This window comes from Amblyomma americanum, chromosome 6 (genome assembly GCF_052857255.1).
Source record: "Amblyomma americanum isolate KBUSLIRL-KWMA chromosome 6, ASM5285725v1, whole genome shotgun sequence".
NCBI classification, from domain to species: domain Eukaryota; kingdom Metazoa; phylum Arthropoda; class Arachnida; order Ixodida; family Ixodidae; genus Amblyomma; species Amblyomma americanum.
In genome coordinates, this window is record NC_135502.1 from 4,118,420 (window position 1) to 4,145,027 (window position 26,608).

At 46.7% G+C, this 26,608-nt stretch overlaps 2 protein-coding genes across 8 annotated transcripts in view; one reads left to right on the forward strand and one right to left on the reverse strand.

Annotated features, from left to right (window-relative positions):
- Positions 1-987: 987 nt before the first annotated feature.
- On the forward strand, positions 988-4,592 carry LOC144136202 (gamma-glutamylaminecyclotransferase-like). 7 transcript variants are annotated; one of them, XM_077668291.1, is made up of 4 exons: positions 988-1,310; positions 1,535-1,870; positions 3,814-3,924; positions 4,410-4,592. In XM_077668291.1, exons 1-3 carry the CDS (start codon positions 1,047-1,049, stop codon positions 3,895-3,897), a joined length of 684 nt encoding a protein of 227 aa, XP_077524417.1. In that variant the 5' UTR covers positions 988-1,046; the 3' UTR covers positions 3,898-3,924; positions 4,410-4,592. The 7 variants fall into 7 exon arrangements, 6 of the variants coding, with proteins under 6 accessions (XP_077524417.1, XP_077524418.1, XP_077524420.1 ...); XM_077668292.1 differs by having other exon boundaries at positions 1,535-1,788; XR_013315574.1 differs by lacking the exon at positions 3,814-3,924 and adding an exon at positions 2,438-2,566 and having other exon boundaries at positions 989-1,310.
- Positions 4,593-7,116: 2,524 nt separating this feature from the next.
- The window catches only part of Smu1 (Smu1 spliceosomal factor), a 47,098-nt gene continuing 27,606 nt past the window's right edge, over positions 7,117-26,608 (reverse strand). The window contains exons 9-10 of the mRNA XM_077668290.1: positions 15,392-15,544; positions 7,117-7,250 (exon numbers count right to left, since the gene is read on the reverse strand). Coding sequence (XP_077524416.1) covers positions 7,152-7,250; positions 15,392-15,544 — 252 coding nt within the window. The 3' untranslated portion in view covers positions 7,117-7,151. The remainder of the gene's footprint in view (positions 7,251-15,391; positions 15,545-26,608) is intronic.

A 26,608-nucleotide genomic window follows, 5' to 3' on the forward strand; every position in this document is an offset into this window, starting at 1 on the left:
TAAAATATTATACGAACAACGCCTGGGGAAATTGGGCGAAACAGGTGGGCAGCTAAGGTATTTAGATATTTATACAGAAAGAGCATTGACTCATATATATAATGGCGGAAATTAAAGAACTAAGAAACTAACCAGTAAGTGTGCAGGACACAAGGACGGCGAAAGAAAGAAGTAAAAAAAACGCGGAAGGTAAAAACTAGGTTAATTCAATGGAAAAGAATCATAGCCGATACTGGAAAAGGCAGATCAGGAAGGAACCGTTCTATGATAACTCAAGAGGTAGTGCCCTACTCTTTGAAGCTAGATAAGGGTGTCTTAGGAAGAAAAAAATGAAAATTGGTTGCTGGGGGAAGGAAATGGCGCAGTATCTGTCTCACATATATCGGCGGACACCTGAACCGCGCCGTAAGGGAAGGGATAAAGAAGGGAGTAAAAGAGGAAATGAAGAAAGAGGTGCCGTAGTGGTGGGCTCCGGAATAATTAAGGCCACCTGGGGAACTTAACGTGCACTGACATCGCATATCTTAGAACGCGCAGCTACAAAAAGAAATTTAACGAAGAAGATGACACATGTGGCTGTGTGTGGCAAATCTTGAAACACTTGAATAACTCATGCTCGAATGTGCTTGTATTCATGTGGATGTCGATGCAGGCACAGTCGCTCTCCGTGAGGCCTTAAGGGTTTAGAGAGTGTTTAGATATATACCATTGGTCGCGTAAATAAATCTGCGGTGGAAGTTAGCAAAGGGCGATTGGAATATTGGTGGCACAAACGCAGAGGTGACAGACTAGAAGTTTAGGACTGAAAATGTATTTAAAGAAATGGCGAATTTTAACACCAATTTACAGCACAGTTAAACAAAAATAAAGAAAAAAGCCTAGCAAGGTAGCACTGCCACCACCCGATTTCAAAGGGATGTTCCTATCTTCCTCCCATCCATCCACCCATCCATCCATCCATCCATCCATCCATCCATCCATCCATATACCCTCAGCCCATGCAGTCAGCTGTGTGACACGTGATTTTGGTAAAGCAAATCGAGCAAATGCCCATCGTACCATTTAACACACTCTCATGTGCCTGCTGCGGTAGCACGCGCTTTCTGGCAGTCATGGCAAGCCATGCTAAACACTACGTTTTCGTGTATGGGACGCTAAAGACCGGCGAGCCCAACAGTGCTGTAATGAAAGACTCTAAGAACGGAAATGCTACTCTCATTGGAACCGCAACGACAGTTAAAAAGTGGCCGCTTGTCATAGCATCGACGTACAACATACCCTACCTCCTGTACTGCGAGGGAAAAGGACACGTAAGTTGTTGCTCCATCGAGCTTGCTGAGCGACATGCTTTTTCTTCAGTGAAGCCCTGCTCGCAGCTCTCGTATCTCGGTGATCTTGCCGCACTGAATGTAGCCCTGTGTAGCAGCGCGCAGGATCGATTCCTCTGGCACGTTTTGTCATTGTGCGGTACGGGTAGAGCACCCGACGAGGAGATTGATCAGTCCTTAAAGTTTAGTTGTTTCTCTGTTCTTAGAACGTGACCGGGGAGCTCTACAGCGTGGACGACAAAATGCTGGCGACGCTTGATGATTTCGAATGTCATCCCAAGTACTACGTACGGACCGAAGAAGACGTCGAAATGTCAGCAGACCAGCCGGACGAGAAGTGCAAGAAGAGGCTGAAGGCGTGGATATATTTCCTCAAGAACTACAGGGAAGAGCTGCTACAGAGACCCCACATAGCCGACTACTCTTCCAAAGGAAACCACGGACTTGAATATGTCCCCAGGTACTTAAGACGAGCTCAAGATCCCAAAAACTCTCACACGAAGGAGGTTCTTCTCAACGGGGCAATTTCTTTAGAAAAGCAGGTGGGTTGGCTAGGCATATGCGACGCGGAAAGGATATTGTGTTGGATGTGTGTCAGTGCACCCTATTCTAGCTAGCGAGAGGAGGATGCTCGGTGGTATCATGATTGTACTGCTGTGTTTTGTCAAGGATTAGCAAAGTGACTCGTGTACTAAAGAAGGGAGTGTGCTTGTGACGGACGACTTTTCATCGATTCCCTTCCGTTTAGTTACTCGACAGTCAAGGGTATCTTTATGGCACTCTGTATTTAGCATTTCTCTAATCTGAAGGTGATTGTTACCCAGAAAAAACAATGTACCATAGCCTACACATTTATTTTTACATCATTTAGACCGTTACTTTTAATTACCTTGCTGTTTTGTTTGTGCTTCTCATGGAGATAGTATATTGATACCATTCTGAACATTTTTTATCAACCAAACTTTCATGGTTCATGTGTTTGAAAAAAGCCATCATGTAGCCCTTGTGAGGGCAAGTTCAGAGGAGGACGGAGGTGATTTTGCAATCTGCCAGAAATAGGGATGTCCAAACGCATCACTGCTAGTAGCGGATGTCGCACTTCTGAGCAGGTGATCACACCAGGCAACTTGGCTGGCCGGGTGCAGAACTCCTTGTTCTAAAGGCTTACCTTCGAGGCAGTGGATGCCGCACGTTTGTCCTGCAGATACCAAGCATTTGCTGGTGCAAGCAGATTTCCTGTAAGGAACAGACCTCGGTGTGTGGTTTTAATGTAAAATTTCAGTATGAGCAAACTGGCGGTACCAGAGAAATAGCTTTACAAGGTGTCTAGATAAACATGCAGACAGCCATATCCAGGCACTGAAAGGCAAAGGTCAGGGCAATGTGGGAAAAGTCTAAATTATACAAATTTTGAAATCCGGGCTAGCATTTGAACTCAGTAATATTAAAGAACCAGTTGCTCCTGTATTGCCTTAAAAGCTAAATTGTTTGGCTTCCCTTTGTAGAATGGTTGTTCCTGAAATTATGATGTTTCAGAGGTCATCGATGATTGTGCTGTGTTACGTAAAATATGCTCACAGGCAACAAAATGCGCTACATCTGCTCAACAGGCAGCACAATTATATACAAAATCTGTTTATGCAATTTCTTGCCAGAAACAAGCATGGCTTATAGTAGCTGTACACCTTTCCTCCGCCTCACAGTATGTTCACAGCGGACTTGTGAACAATATGTCCACAGCTGTGTTCCTCACATCATGTGGTGCATTAGCAAATATATTTTGACAACCACAATAGTTGCAGTAGAGTTTCCTTGTCCTTGTTTACTTGTCCCACGTTTGATGGATGTTTTTGCTCCGGGTTTCCGCTGCACGCGTCATGTGAGCACTTGAGCAACAATAATATGCTTCACTAAAGCACAGTTACAAGTCCAGCACCCGTCCGTGTCTAATGTCTCCTTCTTGCGTCGTTGCATCCGCTGGTACTGCCCTTTTTTTAGAATTTCAAGATGTGCCAATTGGCCCAAGAGCAAACTCTATTGCCACTATTGTGGTTGTCAAAATATATTTGCTTATGCCCTACACCACGTGATGAACACGGCCTCTTGACTTTCGTAAATAATCTTAGAAAAAAAGTGCATTCATTATGCAAGTACAGCCGTGCCTCATTAATATGACTACCATTAATACGGATGACTCGAATTATGGACAGGTTTTCTGGGAACAAAACTTTTCAATGTATTTATACCTCGTTAATATGGAAACTTGCTGTCCGGACAATAGGCAGGGTGGAAATTGCACAAAGCCCATTGGAACCCAAGTATTTTTCCCTTTAATATGGACAGCAATAAGAACAAGATCCCGAGTGCCTCTACCAGATGATCCACCCCTTACAATTTGAGTGCAAAACACCAGCGAAAGGCAGTGCAAATGTACAAGTGCCATAGTAATGGGATTTTTGTTTGTGCGTGGTTTCATGCCTTACAGTGGCAAAGTGACCAGTCGACGCTCCTTTCCATTTGCCGCATTGCATTTATGGCTCAGAAAAATAAACTCTCTCTGCTCCATTGAAAACCACGTTCAGCAGCTGTCAGCCGAGTGAGTACAGAGTTTTGAGATGTGAATAGTCGTAGTAGGAGATACTTCATCACAACAAGAGGCACTATCATGTGCCTCATGGACCACTAAGCGCTCCAAGCGTGCTTCAATCTACACCGCATGATTTTCAAGGTAATGGCAACCAGAATAAAGCAACCTCAAGCTGCTAAGATTGCCTGATTACCATTTCACTGCCCGCCACTGTACACAGTAGTAGTCTGTAATCATAAAATGCTTTTTCGGAATATTTATTTTCGTTTTTCTTCATGATTCGTTATCAAGGACGACTAGCTTTATGGACACTTTTGCTCGGTAACCAATGTGTCATTAACGAGGCACGACTGTAAATACAATAGTTCCAAATATGTGCCAGCTAATTCCACCAAACCTGTAGTGGCCACATAGTAGCTTGAATATTGAGTGCACAAGAATGGTGTCTCCAAAACATGACTGCTTTTTTTTTTTCTCTACTTCCACACTCGCAGTGAAGAAACAAGCTCCACGGATGACGTTGATTGACAGTCTAATGAAGATGAAAATGGTGCTTTCTGTGCCCATCTCTACGGCTTGGCCTGCAAGAAATTAATAATTTTTTACTTGCTACGAGCAGCATGTACAGGACATATTCCAGAATTTAGGTACAAAATATAGATATTTTGTGGTATCAAGTTTTTTTTTTTTTTGATGAACACATTCTCCAAAAGAGCCATTGTGGCAGGTTATGTGAATATGCTATGGCACCTAATACTCCTGAACCATGTACCATCTCAAGAGATAGTTCTGCATTGCAATCCTAATGAGATGGCGTTAAGAGGGCCAAGAAGGGGAGAACTGTCTGGCTTCAGTGGCATCAAGCCTCCACCAAGGGGAGCCACAAATGTTCTGCCATGTGCCTAAGAAACAAATACCATTGCCAGGGCTACTTTTGGCAGACATGAAGCAGCCAATACGTACTTTGCATGCCTAAACGACATGTACTATCAGCAAGCAATGAAACACGAACAAGACAAACCATGGACTGCAAGATACGCCACTCTTAGCCAGGGGGAGCCGACTTCCACTATTTTAATTTCGAAGGCACGAAGTCTATACTTCAGAAGTGTTATTCAGCCTCGCTTGTATTTCAAATCCAGGAGCTAATATGTTAGCGTTTTTGTGCTGCCACCTCAGTTTTCTTGTTCGAGTTTCGTTGCTGATAGTACTTCATTTACTGAAGCAAAGTTCACTCAGTGCAATTCTATTGGAGCGTGCAACATGCTTAGCTTTCTTGGGTGTGACATAATTTATGTGGATGCGTTGCAAACTGTCCACCTACAAGTTGCTCATTAGCATCACACGTTATCACCATGCAATATTTCAATAATTTCTGCACATTACATTATCATCATCAGCCCGACTGCGCCCACTGTAGGGGAAAGGACTCTCCCATGTCTCTCAAATTAACCGTCCTTTGCCAGCTGTAGCCACCGTATCCCCGCGAACTTACTGATCTCATCCGCCCATATAACTTTCTGCCACACCCTGCTATGCTTGGCTTCTCTTAGAATCCACTCCGTTACACTTAAGGACCATCGGGTATCTTGCCTTCGCATTACATGCCCTGCCCAAGCCCATTTCTTCCTCTTGATTTTGACTAATAATTAGAAGAGGACCAAGTGAAAGGTCTAATAGTAGTAGGAGTACAACACTTTATTCGGGCACACCACTTGGGCACCTAAGACGTCGATGGCCTGCTGCATGAGCAGGTGGCCTTCACGTTCAGCTCCAAGCCAGTCCAGCCAGGTCCGAACAGTATGGGAGGGAGTGGGAAAGGAATAAACATTGGGACAGTTTGCATAAGGGGCAGGGCAGTTGGGACATGAAGGATCGCGACGGAATTTGTACAGATAAAGCAGTGCATGTGTATCTGTCAAAAGATGTAAGCCTCCCGCACAGAAGGACTAGGGTGAGGATCGGAGTAGAGTTTACGATCAAGATGGAGATCACTGCAATACTCTTTGATGTTAGTGTGAAAAGACAGTCTCGACCTGCCTTCCGAGGGCCTTGGCCAGGGGATCAACAGTGCCCGGACAAGTTTCATCAGCTCATTTCCGTCAATCCCCGAGTGCCCTGGGATCCATCAGAGGAAGACGGGGCAAGGCCGCAGCGCTGCAAGTGCAGCCTCGAGTTCCGTGGACAGTGGGAGCGTTTTTGATTGAATGGCACGAATGGCTACTTGGCATGCCTTTGCATGCCGCTAAGAATGTCCAGGCTCTCCATATGGCTGTTTCTATCCACCACACTGTCGCTCACGTATTTCGCCGTGTCGCGAGTCGGTCTTCCGGCCTGCGGGAAGGAAGCACGTACGCCAACTGGCTCATGTGCTGGCTCTCAACACATTTCTTTACTTCGTACCGTATGCCTCCTCTGTCCAGACCAAGATGAGCTCTCTCGCCACCACTCTCCATGGCCTTTATAAGGCTGCTCTCTGCCTCCCCATAACCACCTCCACCGATAAACTTTATGCCACTGGCCTCTTCCATCTTCTTCGCACTCCGCTTTCTCTTCACCACGATCGACAAGTGGCTGGCCTCTGCAGTACAGCTCATGGGTGCTGGCTTCTCAACCAGCTACTATTTCCTCCATCCAGACAGCCCTTCTTCACATTCCTCTCCCTCCAGTATGTCACCAGTCCTGCACGCTGGCTGCTGACATGCTGCTGCCCCTCATCATAGTCCTCCCTTCAATACTCGTGGAGTGGCGTACACAGATGCCTCTTACGTGGCCACTCACGGCTGCAGTCGCCAAGTCCTCTTTCTACCCATTACTCACACTAGCAGCCTATTCCTACACCCTCGACATTTTCTCCCTCGAGGTCCAATCCGCAACTAAACATTATTATTTGCTCCCACGTGTGTTGTTTGGTTATACTATCGAAGTTCTAATAAAGTGGAAGTTTTGATTTATGAGTCATGTATTGGCAAAGGCAGCTTCATTCGTCATGTGATGTGCTTGGCCCTGTTCCACATGAACCATTTATTGTGCTGTTTTATGAAACACTCATGAAAAAAATGGGCCAAGGCCTCGTCAGGCTCTTAGCCTTTAGCCTTGGCTTCCTCTTAGGCACTGTCTGATAAAAAAATAAAGGAAAAAAAATGAAACAGGTGACTGCTACCTTAAATTCATGCTAACGACCACAACATCACACACAAAACTGGTTCTTTTTTTTTATTTACAATGTCCTATACCTATGGCTTCCAGAGCTTGAGGAGGCCGTCTTCACTGTACGTTGCGATGAGGTTTTGGTGCGGGTGATGACAGATGCCAATGACATCCTTCTCGTGGACCTACAATAAAAGAGCCAAACAAGCTCGCTCTAACAACTGTTATGTAGCAGGTGAACAATTGAGTAAAGCTGAAATTTGGGCGAGTTGGTAAGCATTCATGGTGGGTGAACAGCGCAACAAAGGCAAGAAAAGCGCTGGTTTTTTACCCCCCTTTTGTCGTTTTTTGTTTTTTTATATAGTATTGTTCACGTTCAGTATATATTACCATTTTTATATAGTATTGTTCACGTTCAGTATATATTACCACTTTTTGTTCTTCAATAAACTCAGCTGCTAGTAACAGCGCTTGTCTTGCCTTTGTCCCGCCTTTGTTCCACTGTTCACCCACCATGAAGTCTTGACTAAATTCTTTTTCTCAGTGACACTTGCTGTAAAAAGTGACCAGTCAGCGAGGTGAATTTTCCCGCACCGTGGTCTAGTGGGGATGACAGGAGAAGACAACGAGAGCCTGATGACAGTAGGTAGGTGATCACTTCACAGAGAGTCATTTAAAACATCCTATTTAAAATCGTTAAAAAGAGATGGTGATGCAAAAGATAAATTGAGGAAGCTCATTTTTGCTGAGCTTAGGCAGCAATATGTGGCTTTTCCCGTATCTAAAAAATGGACTTATTTGAGAGGATAAAATCTTCAGACTGTTTGGCCCTTAGACTACCAGCATTCGCTTCCCCAAAACAGGGAGTGAACATTAAAATCGCCAACTACCAGATATGTCTCCAGCAGTTCATTGATCAGGCCTTCTAAATCTTGGATTGTTAAAGCGATGTGTCGGGGAAGATACAAGTGAAGTTCGATTTCTCGAGCGGGACACCGCTTTGAATGACAACTGCAACGCCTCTTGAGTGTCTATTTGCCTACTCGTGATCGCGTCGAACAGTTTTATAATGTTTTAAGATATTCACATGTTGTAGACCAAGATTGGTCTCCCGAAGACAAAAAGCTAGATGCAACATTGACCCTAAAATACCGTACTTACTCGCATATAACCCGCACCAAAATTTGAAAAAAAAAAAAAAACGTATTTAAAAAGTGGGGGTGCAGCTTATCTGCGAATTATTTTTCTTTGGGAGGTGGGAGGATGGGGGCCGGCTTCATGGCAATGCGCGGCGGCCCCTCCCCCGTGTAGTATGCCATCCCCATCGATGCTTGTGAAGCTGATGAGGGGCCAACAAAAGGCATAGCCAAATCCACATTCATAGTCTGTTTATTCTTCCCACACCACAGGCCACGTTTTCTTCAGGCAGCGCTGATGAACATTGTGTCAGGCGCTCTTCCGTGTACTACACCCCAGTTTACACTGTTTGGCTGCTTTGTTTTGGCGTCATGAGTGCGACTTGGTGACAGTGTTTCACAGCGAAAGAAAAGCTAAAGATTACAGTTGAATCCTGGCACAACAAATGCCGCTTCAATGAAATTTTCGCCACTACTAAGTATTTTTCATTCCCTGCGAAATCCCCATAGGAGTTAGTGTATTAAAATTCCCTCGAATACGAATTACTTTGTGAGCACGCATTCGCTTCTACGAATTTTTCGCGAGCCTTCACCGGTCAGTGGCCCGCCTTTCTTCAAAAGTTGGGTGCTGTACGGGATTATTCCCTGCTAAAGCAGTGGCTTGGAGCAGCTAAATAATGCACGGAATGTGTGTTTATTACATTTTCATGTATTCTTTATTAAAAAATTTGGTGGGAGTCGTTTATTCGTCATAGGGAAGCAGCGAGGGGACTTGTTGGCGCCGTGCGAAGGCCGCCGGCCATACGGGGGCCAAAGACGAATCCAAATCCAGTCGCCAGCCTCTCCTCCCCGCCTTTTCCGCAGCCCTTGCCGCCATTTTCTCATGTGTCGGTGTGTGTTGATCGTCGATCTCTCGCTGCAGTCTGATCTCGTCGATCGCCTCTGCCATATCGCCGCCAACAAAGAAGGTCGATGTATCAATGAGCGTCTAGCGGAACACCACAGATCACTAAAAGGTGTTGTGTCCTCCAACCTCGCTTTGCACTGCAGGGATTGCAAAGATTGCTTTCCTCACCTTGACAGGACAAGTATCTTGTTCAGGCACAGGGATAAGGTATGCCGGGAGCTGATAGAAGCTTACTTGATTAAGAAAGAGAGAGAAGCGTGTGCCGCATCACCGTCGGTCAGCCTGCAGGATAAGGAAGTTCCTTTTCTGCGCAGTTTCTTGGGGGCAAGTAGCCAGTACGGGGAGTTGGCCTGATGGGATTGAATTTGGTTTTCCTGTTGCTGTTGTGTTCCTTATCACGCAGGAATGAAATGCCATTGACTTCTTTGTACATCGGTTGTGGCATTTGCTTTTTTCTGTTTTTGTGTTTTATCACGCCCATAAAGCTTCCTTTCTGCGAATAAAAGTTCAGTTGATAGTCTGCGCTCGTGTTGTCTCCCCTCGTTCGCTTTTGTCCTCGTTTTTTTTTTTTTTGCGCTGCCAAGTCTGAAAGCGAAGAAAAGGATAGAATTATCGCCGAAGCGGAAAGTGGGAAGAAGAAGGCAATTATTGCCGCAGATTTTGGCATCGCGCCGAGTTCGCTATTGACATTTTGAAGAATATGGACAGCGTTAGAAAGGCACATTCATCGGGCAGTTCAGCGCAGCACAAGAAAGTGACGCAACCAACGTATGAAGAGCTCGACAAAGCTGTCTATGCTTGGTTCGTCGATACGCGAGCAACAAACATGCCCCCTGAGCGGTAAAATTGTACAGCAGAAGGCCCTAAATTATGCTTGTTTGCTAGGGCTGAACGACTTTATGGTAAGCATAGGATGGCTGAATCGCTTTAAAGAAAGGCATAACGTCGTCGGCAAGGTTTTGTGCGGTGAATCGGCATCTGCGGACGTTGACGGCGCATCAGCATGGGCGGCGGACATGACTGACATAATGAGCAGTTACGCTCTGTCTGATATTTATAACGCAGACGAGGCGGGCCTCTTCTATGAGATGCTGCCAGCGAAGACGCTTGATTTTAAAGGGCAGCGTTGCCACGGAGGCAAACATAGCAAGAAACGAGTGACTGTGCTGCTGTGCACAAATGTGGATGGGTCTGACAAATGCCCCCCGTTAGTTATTGGCAAAAGTGCAAAACTGCGCTGCTTCAAGGGGAACAGGAGCCTACCTGTCAAGTATGTGACCCATGCCATTTCTGCTGACTGGGTGGCGGCACTTGACCGCGACATGAGCAGACAAAATCGAAAGGTTTGTTTGCTCTTGGACAATTGTTCAGCGCACCGCATTGACGACGTCAAGCTGTCAAGTGTGGAGCTGAAGTTCTTCCCGCCGAACTGTACCTCAGTCATTCAACCCCTGGACCAAGGCATCATCCGGGGCATGAAGTCTTCCTACTGGGAGAGGTTGATCCAGCAGCTCCTCCTGAACACAGACACTGGCAGGGAGACGAAAGTTGATTTTTTCATGGCTTTAGAAATGATGGCTGCGGCATGGAGAGCAACTGCTTCAAGCACGGCGGGTTTGTCGACAGCAAGGTGACCAGCACGACTGCAGCCGCCGAAAGTGTACCATTGTCATCGACTCCGGGGATTGACGTTACTTGGAAATTGCTCCAGGAAGCTGGAAACGTCCCTGCTGACATAGCGTTGGACGATTTCCTCGACGCTGACGCGGACGTGATTGTCCACGAGGAACGAAGCGATGAAGACATCATCAAAAGTGTTCGCGAGCCGGAAGAGCCGTCCAATCATGAAGACAACTCCGCTCAAGATTTACCTGCCCCGGCAGCCTCATCGCAGGTACTGGATGCCTTCGACATTATTAGAAAATTCCTTGGCACACACGATGACGACCTTGCGATGTCGCTGTTAACAGAGTGCGAGAGTCGCGTGACGCCGCTGCTGGCAGTGAAACACAAGCACGCTATGCTCACAGATTTCTGCTGTAAATAAAACTATGTTTTGCTGGAGTTATTGCCTTGCATTTTTGGTTAATTTCTCGATGGCGAAATTTCGCGACAACGAAATTTCTCGCGCGTTCCGTCGATTTCGTTGTAGTGGGACTCAACTGTATAGCCACTGCCGAAGAAATCGGCAACAGAGCTGCTGCTCATACTGGATTCCTTCCGAGGCCACTGCATTGATGCAGTGAAGGCTCGCCTCGCCGAGACCATCACCGACCTCGTTATAATAGAGAGTTTTAGCTGACCAGTTTTACTCCACGGCTGAGCGGAGTGGGGCGCTGAAGTGCGCAAGCGCAGTATGCTCACCCGCTAGCGCGTGAGTGGAGCGTCATGCTGCATGGAAACGTCTCGGGTTTTCCGATTAGTTCAAGATGGCTGCCTCCGGATTGAAGGTAACGTCCGGGAGCTCTTCCAAGTTTCATTGTCTCGACTCCCCAAAGCTCATTTCTGCGACTACAGTCATTGAAAGCGTTTCAAAATTGACAAGAACCCCTGTTTGCAGTGCAGCATAGTTACGGTGAATCCTTTTGAGCGTCTGTGTGTACACATGTGTGCACGCGTTCCAGAAAACGCCGCGGTCGCAGTCAAGCGCGATTTGATGTTGCCTGCTGAGGAGAACCACGTAGAAAGTTGCTGCCATCACGGCTGTATTTATTTTGCGAATGAGTAGGTGTTCGTACAGTTATATGCAAAGGGGGTTCACCTCAACACACTGCAAACGTTTCCAACTCAAGAGATCATCCGTTTACCTCCGGTTTAGTCGCGACAACGGGAAAATGCATTGCCGGAGTCTGAATTCTTGTGAGTGTGTAGGAAGAAGGAAAAACACTGCAATAGCGTCTGAAAGCAGCCGTTTGCACAAACAACACAATGCGGCATTGGTCCCAATGGATCAAACTGCTGATCCAAATCGCGTTTTCCTTAAATCAGCTGCGTGATCAACTGTCCTTCAAATAAGCACGTTCACTTAACATCAATAAAGTATCAGGAAAGTAACAACAAAGAGACATTAACTAGAAAGACAAATTTTGATTCGGTTTGTCAAAGCAGTTCTATATGCCACCGCTAGGTGGCGCCGAAAGTCCAAACCATCCCGCTTAGCCATACCAGCGGAACAGTTTGCTAAAACATGTACATTGCACCCTTGCTCCGCTTATGCTCAGCGGGTTAGCGCAAGCGGATCGTGAAACCGGTCAGCTAAAACTGTCTAATACCTGGCGGCATGACATCCATGCTACAGCCGCACGACGTGTGCTTGAACAAGCCATTCAAGGCACACGTGACGCGGCTGCATGCCCAGTGCATGGCCGACGGCCTTTACATCCTCACACCGACAAGACGCGTGCGAAGGCCCGATATTCCATTGCTGTGCCAGTGGATCATGGATGCGTGGAGAGCGATACCAGCCGACTTGGGGCATAAAAGCTTTAAAAAATGTGCCATCAGTAGTAGCTTGAATGGTTCCGAGGACGACTACGTCTTTGAGAGTGACTTCATCGGTGAAGCCTAGGACGGCAGCAGTGAGAGCAGCAACGATTGAGAATCAGATAACCAGTGACGTGGTGGTGGTCGTTTGAATAAATGTTCTGAAAATGAAATGATCACTGTATGTGCAGTTGTATCTTTCTAAAGCTCTTTTTTTTTTTTTCAGGTAAACGTGCGAGTTATACACAGGGGCGGGTTATACGCGAGTAAATACGGTATGTGTTATGTCAATGTAATTCCTCAGCAGTCCTCCACAGTTCCATTGAACTACAATACCCATGTTTGTGTTTTTGTGCGGGAATGAATGGGAAGGATTTTACTTTTTTTCTGGGCCCGTTATCAGGGCTGTCTCTCTTCTTTGTTCCAGATAGCTGTTCTGCTGCTGAAAAGCAGGCGGACTGGGAGTTACATCCATCACCTCGCCAGAGGTGCTGGAGGATTGCGAACTCGCGCATGTGTGAGTTTCAGTACTCCCCCGGCGAGGAGAAGTCCTGCGGGGTGCCGACCCGTGGGCCGGCACTCCCTACTTTGGAGATGGCAGAGCAGACTTCGCTGTCCCTGCCTGGGGCATGGATGGCACTGCCATAGGCTCGGTGAACGTGGCCTGGGCAGATGCCGTAGTACTGTGTGGTGCACCGCCCCTGCGCACCATATCAGCGAAGTTTGTTTTTGCGGAGAAGGTGAAAGTGTTCTTCGTGTGGAAGAGTCGTCTTGCTTCCTTGAAAGTGATATTTTGTTTTGTCTTCGTTGTAATAATCTCTTTCTCGTTCTTCCACGAGGGACGTGACCTTGAATATGCGAGGTGAACACCTTCGCAGTTTTCTGAAGCATGCTCTTTTGAGGTGCATTTAGGGCAAGTTTTGTAGCCACTGCAGCTTTGTGACCCATAACCATACCTTTGACATTTGGAACACCTTCGTGGATTTGGTACATAATGACGGACATTTATTTCAAGTAGCCTACTTCTGTGGACTCCGGGAGTGTGCTCGAGTTGAAAGTCAGTACTAGATGCATTGTAGGTGTATCTTTGTCATCTTTCCTTATTTTGATGCGATGCACATTTATGACATTCTGGTCTGTGAACCCTCAAGGATCTCTTTCTCAGTGAGATGGATAAAGTCTGTGTGTGCAGTGATTGAGACTGGGGTTTCCCTAACTGACACTATAGCGGAGAGTTTCGAATACTGGGCATTGTCTTTATTTCCAGTAGGAGGTCGCCACTGGGCATTTTTTTATTTTGTAGCCCGAGCCCAAGGCACCGATTAGGCTTTTTGCTACCAAGAATGGGGTAATGTTCGAGCAGTTTTTCCTGTCTCTTCACTTGTAGAACATGGAATTTCGGGAAGGTTTCCTTCGATATCTGGAAGCACTGAACAGTTAAATCGGTCCGCATTTTTTTTTTTTGAGGGCGATAATTTTGTTGGGAAGGGGGATCCATGAAATATGCATATTGTTCGGCCACGGTGCCGGCCACCCACCACGGAGCTCAACGAGGGGATGGGACAGGAACTTGCACGCAAGCCCTGCCCACGCCAGCTGTACACCCCAACTATAACCAAATATGACGCAACTCAGGGTAGTTGGCCACACGAGGTTAACCTTCGCCGCTAGGAAAAAAAAAATGAAAATTGAAGAAGTGAGTAGGAAACAGGAGAGTCGTGAGAAAGAGGACAGGAAAAGGCAACTGCCGATTTCCCCCGGTCGGGTCAGGCTGGAGGTCCTGTCTACAGGAAGCTGGGGCCAAAGTGGTGTGTTGCCTCTGCCAAGGGGCCTTTAAAGGTCCAAACACTCGGCATCAACTCAACCACCAGGATCCCCTTATCCCCGGACACGGCTGAGCTATGCATGGCTAAGTGTGGGTGCTCCGGTCCATGGTGATGCACCGCTCACCATCATCCCTCTATGGGGATGTCCCTGCAGATGCTCAGGAACCCGTGGTGTCGCAACTCACCAACATCTGCACGTTGCAGACGTCTCTGCTGGGAGCAATAGCAAGCAGATATACCTAAAACCCCTCCATTTCAGGCTGCATACATAGGAGTGTTTGTGAAAAACGATGCGCTGTCTGGCCCAGTTGAGGCTATTCCTTGCACAAGGATTGTGTGCCCCTTAAATGTCACAAGTGCATGGCTGATTATGTTTGTATCAGTCCAAGATCTACCACAAAACTGCTAGGCGTAACTTGAGCCAGCCATTAATTGGCATTTGGACTGTCAGCCTGTCATGCATGGGCATCTATGGGGGCTGTTTGTGAAATCCACACCGTTTACATAGGAACGTGCATGTGCTACTCTGAATGTGTGGGCCACGCGCCTCGCAGCCCACTCCAAATGAAAACGCGTCCTTTGTGCCTTCAGTGTTTCTCCTCGAAGCAATGAGACAAGTATGTTACAAAGCATTCCGCAGGAAGCAGCAAGCACGGTAGAGGACGCAGCAACCAAGCAAGGCACTGCGCCGGTCTACACCACTGAGAAGCATTCATTCAGTGCGACAGTTTAGACGCCTTGCGCGTCAAAGCGACAATTCTTCGGATTGTATTCTTAAAGCGTCGTCCAAGTTTTCTCCTTCACTATATCACAAAGTCAAGCTGTGCTCAAATTTAGCAATAGGGAGTACGGTAATAGTCTGTCAATTTTTTACCGCCTGCTCAGACACTGCATTTGGAACATAGAATCTTGCATGCTATCGCCATGAGGAACACTGCAAACAGTGTTTCCACGGCCTGAAGGAGTCTCCTTACCGTGAGTGTTCGATCCAGTGTGCCTGAGACAGTGGAGAAGCAGTACAGCACATGGTCCTCGCCAACACAATAGATCCATTCTCCCCTGGGTGACAGGGTACAGCAGACAAAGTCGCCACCTTCCCTCTTGCCACTGGAGAAGCTACGGACAATCTGCACAGAGGAGGTGCACCACCAGCTATTCTTTAAACACAATGACAACCTCCACAGGAATTACTAAGACACGAACACAACCAAAACACAACAATGAAAAGGAAACAATCAAGCACAAGTTAGAGCCTATAATGGAGTTCAATTCACAGGGAACACCCACCAGTGCAGCTGACAAGTACAGTAAGAAAAATAGGAAGCACGCTACTCTGGGAAAAAAGCTTTTTTTCTTAACATGGTCTTTGCTAACAAGAACGTGTGAACTTAAGCAGTTTTTTAATTTTTGTTTCAAGTGAAAAGAAGATTTCCTGAACAACCAGAAAATACAGACCAATGACTCAACTGCAGTTTTGCACCTTGCATCCTAACAGCAGCTCTGCCATTATTATGATCAATCAAGACAGTGAACACTTTCTTTTATGTTTGTTTGACAGCAACTGTGGCATGTGCATTTCAAGAATACAGCTGACACTCAATTTTACACTGCCATGAGCATTATCAATTTTATACAAAACTGGCAATTCCTTTATACAAAAAAATTCAAGGGTGTGCCAAGAAAATGAATAATCAATCCACTTCTTTTTTTCATTTCTTAAGTTTCAAAGGCATCCAATGCTTTCTCATTTTTGAAAAAGCAGTAAAACCATCCAATCACATTTTTGACCTGGCTTGGCTTGAGCACGGGATCACTACGATTGTCTACATCATCATTACTCACTTCATGAGCAACAGCGACATCTCCAGGATGTCCCCAACATCAACATCGGTGAATTTTAGCTGCACAAAGACTAGCATTGACGCCTTGGTAACACAATGGATTGGGCTAGCTGGCAGGGGTGCACACTGAAGAAAATGGCGTGAAACATACCAACACCAATAATTCACACTTGCATCACCATATTTGTTGAAAAGCACAACTTATTAACACCAACATGGCTTTCAGAAATGGAACTCAACAGAGCTAGCACTACTAAAACAAAACAAAATAATACTAAGAGCATTTGAGAAAAAAGAAATAGTAGTTGGTATATACATAGATTACTCAAAAGCCTTTGATCATCTTAATCATCAAACATTGCTAAAAAAAACTCGAAATACATATGGAGTGAGAGGAACAACTTTATCGCTTATAACATCACATCTTGAACACCGAACGCCAAGCGTTTTAATACATGACAGCTTGTCATCATTTAGACAAGTTAATGCTGGCATACCCCAGGGAAGTATCCTTGGTCCTCTCCTGTTCAACCTTAACGTAAATGACATCACTACAGTTAGCCATACTGCATCTTATATATCATACGCAGATGACACCACCTTATTATTTTGCAACACTAACTTCGATTATTAAAGGCCGAGATCAGTAACATCCTTCAGGGTGTACATAAATGGAGTGCCACAAACTCTCTGGAAATTAACACTAAGAAAACAAAAGCTGTCACTTTTACTCCCAGGCAATCCCAGATACTGCACACTTTAAATATCAGGTTAGGATCAGAGGCATAGAAATCGTTGACGCAATTAAAAATGGGGGTGCAGTAGCCGACAGATTTTTCGGATTCCAATAACTCGGACGCGTAATATTTTGGACTTTGCCGAAGAACCAGCATACACCTCATAGGAACCTGTACATTTTCACAGTCGATATTTCAGACTCTGTGGAGTCCAAAAGTTCCGATTTTTTGGATTTTTGGACTAAAACAGGTGCCGACAGCACCATGGAGAAGTTAGTTTTTTTGGCCTAATATTGATGCGAGCGGGCATCACTGTCACAACCAACCCGTTCCCTGCCGCCATGAAAGGAGCCATCTTGGATTTAAAGGGTCCCTGAAAAGGGTGTTTGAGGTTGGCTATAATACACTTGCATTGTGTAGAGCATAGGCCACCGAGCGTTCATGCCGCGTACAAAAGCGAGTCGATCATTTACAATATATTTTTATAAATTCGCGCTTTTATGCCTCGGGGCAACTAGCGGTTCCAAGCTTTCGCCCCAAATCAGCGCAGCGCATAATGCAGCGCTCATTACGTCAGCAGCAGAGAGCTATCATTGGTTCGCGGTGTCAACTCTTACTGACGTCACGCAGCTACCATGGATGCAGCTGAAACCTCCACCCCCCGGGGAAATCCTGTGCGCGTCGGCAGCCAGCGGAGAGGCAGAGTGGGTGGGGCCGGTGGAGGAGCACTGACACTTCAGAGCGCAAAAGTGACAAGAGGAGAGAGAAAGGTGTGAAATTGCGGATACAGTCGAGCCCACATATAACGGCCCCACTTAAGACAAACTTACTTTCGCTTATAACGAGACCTGCACGACCGTCAAAATATACATTGTTTCAATGGCACAAAATCACACGCATAACGAACGTCTTTAGGCCCTGCTGATCGGTTACAGCAAACAGACGGCGTAAATCTGGCGCCACGATGCGAGATAACCTGCCTCCAACCCCTTTGTGCGCCCAGCACGCGGCATGTTTTCCCGAGCCTCATCGCAGGCGAACAGGTGGTGGTGGTGGTTGGTGCTATGAAATATTCTGGGGAGGGGGATACTGGTCCCGACGTATGTTGGCTCTTTGGACATCACTCTTGGGGACCAGGGGAGGGGGAAGGGGATGTGGAGGGAGGAGGGGAACGGGGAGGTGGTCGCCGTCGCATCCGTTGAAGTCCTTGGCCGTGGGACACAGTCAGCAGTCTTGCAATCGCACCGCCACAGCAGCAACATCAGCTCACAACGGGGAGGGGAGCCGCGGTGTACTGGGAATGTGTGCAAGCACCGGGCGGGGGGAAGGGGAGCCTCGGTGCACTGGGCTGCCCGCTCCATTCGTGTCGCTCTCGAGCGAGCCACCCTTTCCCCGCCGCCGCGCCTACCAAGATCGCCCTCCCGCCCCTCCTTGCAAATCCGCGCGTGGCCTCCGCGACCAACCACGCCGCTGCCGATGCCGATCGCGGAGGCCACGCTCTGTGAAGCAGGCCTTTCATTGGAGCCAAGAAGTGGCTGCACTGACGCTCACGGACGGCCCTCATTGGTCTCTTCGCTGGCGCTGTGCGTCTGTATCTTTAGCTTGATTGGTCTACACCATCGCGCGCTTTTGTCACTCTTGTTGTGGTGCGTACGTTTCGTTGGCTTCGTTCAAATCTCGGGCCCTGGTTGTAATTCGGGATGGCGGACAGTAACACTGTGCCCATTTCCATTGTATTCAGCGGTAGAGGTGATGAAAGCGGCCTGGGCGGAGGTGACAGCCATTCGCGTGCGGAACTGGTTCTGCAAGGCCGGCTTCGTCAACACAGTGTCTGATGCCGAGCCTGATGCTTCGGAAGATGACCAGACCGGCGGCGATTTGTGGCAGCGCGTCGTCGACTCAGACATGGGGGGTCATGACTTTGGTTGGAATGATTTTATTTCTGTCGATGACGATGCCGACACCACGGAACCATGCACAGACGAGGGCATCGTTTCTGAAGTGCGGGGTGAGAGTGACGTGGAGGAATGAGATGAGGATGAAACTTCGAAGCTAGCACCTATAAGCGCGCCTGTAGCAATGAGCTACATAGAGAGCCTCAGACAACTTGTCTATTCCAAAAGCCTCGGCGATAGCACACTTCTACTTTAAATAAACTAGAAACCTCCCTCATCGGATCTGCGCTGCAAAAACAGACGTCCATCACTTTTTTCGCAAAGAAAAAATTTTGTGTTTTGACAAGCAACTGTCTTTAAAGGTGTGGTCCACTTACTACGAACTTCGGGATATAACAAACGGATGCCAAGTGACGCTCATGTTCGTTATAAGCGGGCTCGACTGTATTCAAATTTTAAGTACAGATACCTAAGCTTCCACAAAATGCATTAAAAAAAATTCTTGCTGGAGGATATTTGTGAAGTGGCGTCCTTTAACATTCCACGCATACCGCAACATTACTGAGAACCCCTTTCAGAGCCCCTTTAAACGGAGTCAGAGGGAGCCATGGCGGGCGCTGATGGGAGTGGATCGGACAGACTGGCTTGGATAGGCTTGGCTATTGGTTCTCCATCGTTGCCATTTGAGATGGCTTACAAAGAGCGCGTGATCGAGTTGAAAAATGGGACAGCTGCAGCGTCAGCCACAGCTTAGACGACGCCACCCGTGAGGCGGGGCAACAGATGCGGGATGAGAGGAGGGATGGGGGGGGGGGCTGCACTCGGAGGCGCTCGTAAAAACTCGCGTCTTTCCATGGGTTACCTCTTGATCTTCACAAGCGTCATCGCCCATGCAAACTGACTGTTCTTGCTTCGCGTGGCGTGCGCATTCGTTTGCAGCCGACCTGCACCGCATTATTGTCTGATATCGTGTCGCGAGGTGGTGCTGATGACGAAAGCATGACTGTGGCTCAGATGCAATATATCGCTAGCAAGTGGATCATGAGGCGCAGCAAATTTTGAAATTTTTAAAGCCGGTTTTTTGCAGAAAAGTTTTTTTCTAAGTTAACCGATTTTTCTGATTGTTCGATTATTCGGACCGTTTTCCGGGTCCTACAGAGTCCGAAAAATCTGTTGGAGACTGTATATCTACACAAAAACAAGTCGTGGGACAACAATGTTAGTTATAACAAAAGTATCGAAATCTGTTGAAATTTTGGCAAAACTTCCCTCTTTCCTACCACAAGCCGTGAAGCTACACATATACAATGCATTAATTTTTTCTCATACAGTCAAACCTGGATATAACGAAATTGAAAAAAGTTCGCAATTTTTCGTTATATCCAGGTTTTCGTTACATGCAGTTTTGGGTTAAGACTGGTAAGGATTATGCCAAAACGAAATAAAAATTCGACAGATATCAATTCAAGTGAACTCGCCATTCAAAGAATTTATTTAATAGAGAAAAACTGCGTAATTTTCGCTTGCTGTTTTTGCCCGATCGAAGCCACTACTCGGCGCTCCAAGGAAACTAAGGCATCCATGGCTGCTTCATCGTCCTGCGAGCCGACGAAATGGCGCAGAACGTCCACCGCGTCCATCAGTTCCCTCGCGGTGGGAACAGCACAAAACGTATCAGGCTCTGACGAACCGTCACCTTCAAGGCTATCTTTAACGGTTTCGACAAGTGCCGCATCAGTCATCTCTTCCGTAGCCACGGCGCCGTTGTCCACGAACAAAAAGTTGCACAGCTCGACACCGTCGGGCACCCCACCGTTCATGCGTAGTTCATCCCACGCTTCTGCGACCTCGGGTGGGCTTGAAGGTTCGTCTTCAGTGACTGTAGCTTGAATGGCCTTATTTACCTGAGCCTTGGCGAAGCAATTGGTGATCACTTGTGATCCGACCTCTTGCCACGACGCAGCAAGCATTTCGATTGCTTGGTAGATATCCACTTTTGTTGGCCATTCAAGGCGGATGTCCAGGAGCATCTTCTGTATCAATCGACGCCGGTAACAGCATTTAAAGCTGTTAATAACCCATTTGTCTAAGGGCTGTACCAGAGAAGTGCAGTTAGGTGGCAAATGCTGCAGCTCGACCTTAGAAAGCTGTAGGCCTTCCACATGGTGCGCGGAGCAGTTGTCAAGCAGCAAACAAATGCTGCGAACTTGTCGCTTGACATCTTGGTTGAGCTCCTTCAGCCAGTCGTAAAAAATTGCCCGCGACATCCAAGCTTTGGAGTTTGCCACATATTTTACTGGCATCCGCCCTGTTCCTTTAAAACATCCGGATCGGGCATTGCGGAAAATAACAAACAGGATTCGCTTGTCGCTGGCATCAGTGTTGGCGCAAAGCAAAACCGTCACGCGGAGTTTAATTTGCTTTCCACCGCGGCAGTCTTCTCCTTTCAGTGAGAACGTGCGGCTCGGTAACATTTAAAAAAACAGGGCCGTCTCATCAGCATTATAAATGTCGGCAGCTTCATAGTGGCTGAAAATGCCGGGAAGCTTCTTGGCCACCCACGAGGCAGCAGCATCGCTGTCTGCGGAGGCAGACTCGCCAGATACCACTTTTCCGACGACACCGTGCCGGCTTTTAAATCCTTGTAGCCAGCTGTTACTCGCTTTGAAGTCGTCGTGGCCCAGGATACAAGCAAAATCTATGGCTTTCTGCTGCAAAATCGCGCCACTTATGGGCACGTTTTGTGCTCGTCTGTCCAAAAACCATGCAAACACGGCGTTGTCCACATCAGCATACGTCGACGTCTTCAGTCTTTTCTTCTGGGCGCTTGTGCCCGACTCCATCGCACTGCGGATGCTTTGTTCTGCAGCAAGAATGGTTGACAGGGAGCTGGCTGGTATATTGAAGCGGGCAGCGACATCCTTCTTTTTTTCGCCGGCGGTAACCGCATTCAAAATCGAGAGCTTATCTTCAAGCAACAAAACTTTGCGTTTCCTCACAGCAGAACTCATCGTAACGAACCGACACCGTAAACACACACCAACACACACACGTCAACACGCTGACGAAGAAGGCTTACCATAACTGCGCCGCAACACCACGAAAAATTTGTCATAGTAGTGCCACCTAGTGTCAAGCTACAAAATGAAAGCTTAAAAGTTGCTACGCTTGCCACGGAGCGGCGATAGCGGCGCTCAACATCATCATCATCACTGAGGTCTGCTTGTTTGCTGCGATTGCAAGCGTTCTGCTCGCGGTCTACTTTACCTTTTAATATAAAAACTTACTTAAACAATATTCATTAAAGTTGCGCACTGCCCGGTCAAATTTCGGGCAAAACATTACAAGATACAGCTCGATGATCAGAGCCACGGATTCGTTGCATCAAGGTCAACTGCCGCAACGAGTTCGTTACATGGAGGTCGCCTATACATGGGCTTCAATGGGGGATGTGCTGGGGAATTGAAAAATTTCGTAAAATCCAGGAATTCGTTACATAGAGGTTCGTTACATAAAGGTTCAACTGTATTAACTACTGCTTTCTTGCATGGGGGACAACAACCATACATACAGTACTACAAAAAAAGTCCATCATATTGTAGGGGCTGACTCAGAAGCTCACACTGGCGAATATTTTACATGGCTTAAAATTACAAGTGTGAATATTTTATATTTATATACATTGGCAAGCAATACAAACAACTTCGTAGCCGCCAGCAAGAGCTTAATGCAATAGCACAATTAAACAAGTTAACAAGGCTTCGTGACTCGCGTTTTTCACTACCTTGAAAGGTTACTTTTTGAAGGACAAAGCTAGGCCAACAAATGCTACATCATTCTGTTCCAACAGTATTGAACAATCTTCACTACAATTGAACTGAAATTAACCTCAAAACATCTTCGAGCTTAAGCAAGGAGCAAGGATGACGCCAATGCGCTTATGAAAAAACACTATCTGCTTTTGCCTAAGATGATTAACCTCAGGAGCATGCGCATGTGCTTTGCTGTAAAAAAAAAAAAATGCTTTAGCTTTACTATTTTTTTTCCATATTGCACTAGGATTGTATAACTGGAAAAATGACATTATGTAACTTAGTTTACTTGGTCTTCTTTGTACAATATATACTTTTTGCTTTGTTCTCTAAAATGTAAATTACATATTGTTAGAATAAAATTCTGTCATCACTGTACTATGCCATAAAAAGGGGGCTCGAACGCAATCAAGTTAATTTGCTTCACTTTTTGTCTGAGCCCCCTTCATTGATTCTGACAGAAGTAAACTGAATTTTGAGTCATGGGAAGAGTGCCATCCTAAGATTTTCCACCTCTTCTTCGAGATGCATTTTCATAGCTGCCAGAGCAAACTCCTGGCGCTTCTTTATCAAGCACACAATTCGAGCGCAAATTCGCACCCAAAGCAGCTTTGCATCGGGTTACAGGGGCACTGAGGAGGAACAGAAGTGAGACTTTCTCGATAAGGTGCCTCGTTGCAATCACAAAGAGAGCCTTTAAAAGCTAAAAAAAAGGATCGAAAAATGAAATACTGAAATCTGACCATTTCACATAGTTGTCTAACTTACCACTGCTGCTTAAAAAAAGAAAAAAGAACAGCTCAGTGCAGCTTTTCGCTTTCCAGGAGCGCGCAGAGCAACACACCATAATCGCCGGCTGGCGGACTATGTTCAGTCAGTTTCATTTTTAATGTCGCTCCTTGAGTTAGGAAAATGAAAAAAATAAAAAACGAAACCAAAGAGATGGTGCTACGGCAGCAAACTAGATGGCACAGTTTGTCGAGGAGCGCCGCCTAATTTTTTGGCGGCAAGTTAAAACATCATGACCGATGGCCTAAGGCATGGCAACGGGGCATGGTCTTCCTTGACATCATCATAATCAAAAATCTGCTGGCGCATTTGGTAAAGTATCTTGGCAGTGTATTCGGAAGACTCTAAAGCACCAAGTTAAACCACTCTCATCATATACAAATCAAGCACACTATATGAAATACAATGTGAACAGTGAAATAAAACACATGCGAACACGCGCTGATGTCCCGGGCCCCTGAGACGAAGTCTCGCAATTGAAACTAAAATTTGACCATTCCACGTGCCTAACTCACCACTACTGTTCTATAAAAAAAAAATGACAGCATAAGAACAAGTGTTCATTGTAGCCTTTCACCTTTGTAGAATGCGCAGCGAAACGACACCATGATCGGCAACCGGCAGACTATGTCCGCTGAAAGTTTCATTTTTCACGTCACCTCCTCACATTAGAAAATGAAAAACAAAACAAAATGAAACAAAACTGAAGCCAAAGAAATGGTGCTGCAGAAGCAAACTAGATGGCGCAGCTTGTCCAGCAGCGCAGTCTTCAATTTTTGACAGCAGGTTCAAAACATTAGTCATAGCCTATGACCGATGGCTTATGGTGCGATAGAGAAAAAGTCAAACCTTTTTGAACTTCTGAAGGCAATCGGTAATAGCAAGAACAAATTTTTTAAAGGTCTTTTTTAGTGGGAAAACCCATGTGGTAGTGGTACCACTAAGGACCACTGTCTCTGAATCCAGCACTCAGCAGCACACTATTACTCTCTTCTCACAGCATCACTTTCAACCACAGGATGATCCTTTCATCATGAGCAACTCTAACCGGGTCTTAATTTTTTAATTGTAATGCTGACAAAAACTACCAGGCTTTTTCAAATTGACATTAAAGATCTCTTCTATTTGATCCCATAACCTCCTGCTAGAATGCTGGTGAGCATTCTACTCATAAATATGGTTCCATTGCTTTCCTAAACACAACTGAAGCTCCAGTTCGCGGTTTTTTAGAACTTTCAACCTTTCATTTATGACCAACCTACATACAGTTCGAAGGGGCACCACACCTGCAAAAACCTGGTGTATGCACGGTGTAATTTCATAATTTCGGATGTAAATATGACTGGATAATTTGAAGCAGCGGCAAGCACCAGCACGGTTAATTCCAAGATCTGAGGTGTTGCGTGAGGATGTCCGATCCCAATTTCACCGCCAATGAAACAACGACCCCCTCGGAGCTGCGAGGTGGCGCTGCAGAGTGATGTTGACAAGCAATGCCGATGCTGGATACGTGAAGCGCCCCAGCCCCTGTACTCTCAGAGCAAGAAGGAATCAGTACGGCTTGCAGACCACCGGAGCACATGCCAGCAGAGAAGATATGCTTCACTGCAACGCAGGCATGGACACCAGTTTCGAAGCAACGCGCGCTCAGTGCTTCATCAAGGCACGGCCAAATTGGAGGCAGTGGTGCACGCACTTGCCGCTCCTCTCCAGCCTGGCTAAGATCGAGGCAGCATCTAGCGGAAGCACTGGCATCGAAGCATCTCCCACCCCCAACAGCGTCCCATAACGCGGCCATTCTTGCTAAATGCCTGCGACAGGCTGACCATGTGCAATGCCAGCCTGCGCAGTTTCTTTGTGTAGTGCTGTGATGCAACTGGCTGGATCCACTTCACAGCAGCTTTTGGAACAGCCAGAAGTGTCTTTTGGCGCAGATATATACAGTATTTTCCGATGTATAAGTCGCATTTCTTTATAGAGTTTTTTGTCAATGCGACTTATATACAGCGAAAAATGACTCGCAACCACACGCCATTTTTTGACATTCCTGGTAACTACAACCTTTGTCCATAAAGTTCCGAGACTGACTCCATTAAAAAAAATGCGTTTAGCACTGAAATCATTTGTATAGCACCCCTTCGATATAGTCTCCCTTACAGTCTATACACAGCTTCCAACGCTTCTTGAGGTCTTGGAAACAGTAGGAAAACGCTTCTTTTGGCAGGGCTGTCACCTCCTTAGTCATGGCGTCCTGAATGGCCTCCACGCTCCCCATCCAGCGACCTTTTAGGGCTCTCTTCACACGAGGAAACAGGAAAAAATCGCATGGGGAGAGGTCAGGCAAGTATGCGGATGGGGAAGTACAGTGATGCTGTGCTTGGCGAGAGATTTTGTCACGCTGAGAGCAGTGTGCGGCCTTGCGTTATCGTGGCGAAGGCTCCATTGTCCAGATGCCCATAAGTCACGGCGACGGCGTAGCAGTACATCAGGCATGTGTTGGAGTACATGGATATAAAACTCCTGATTCACCGTCTGCCCTTGTGGAATGAACTCGCGGTGTATGACACCTCTGGCATCGAAAAAAAAACGATCAGCATCGTCTTTGTTTTGATCTTCTATTGCCGCACTTTTCTCGACGCCGGAGAACTTGTGGACCGCCATTCGGCGCTCTGCCTCTTTGTTTGGGGATCATATTGAAAACAGTATGTTTCGTCTTCAGCAATGCTGCGGTCAACGAATGCAGCATCGTTCTCCGCCTCGGGGAGCAAATCAGCGCTCACTGATGCCCGCGTGTCCTTCTGGTCCTGTGTGAGGGAGTGCGGCACAAGTCTGACATTCAGCTTTCGTTGCCCCAAGTTCTCAAGCAAAACTTGGTGGCATGTTGTCTTACTAATGTCGAGAGCATCTGATAGCATGCGGACTGTAATGGTGCGGTCTTGCTGTGTGATTTCCCTGATCCGAGCCACGTTATATTCATTCTGTGAGGTTGAAGGGTGCCCCTGCCTTGTGCCGTCTTCCACCGACTTTCTCCCCGAAACAAACCTCTTGTGCCACTCGAAAACTCGCACCTGCGATAATGTCTCATTGCCGTAAGCGTCTTGAAGAAGCTCATACGTC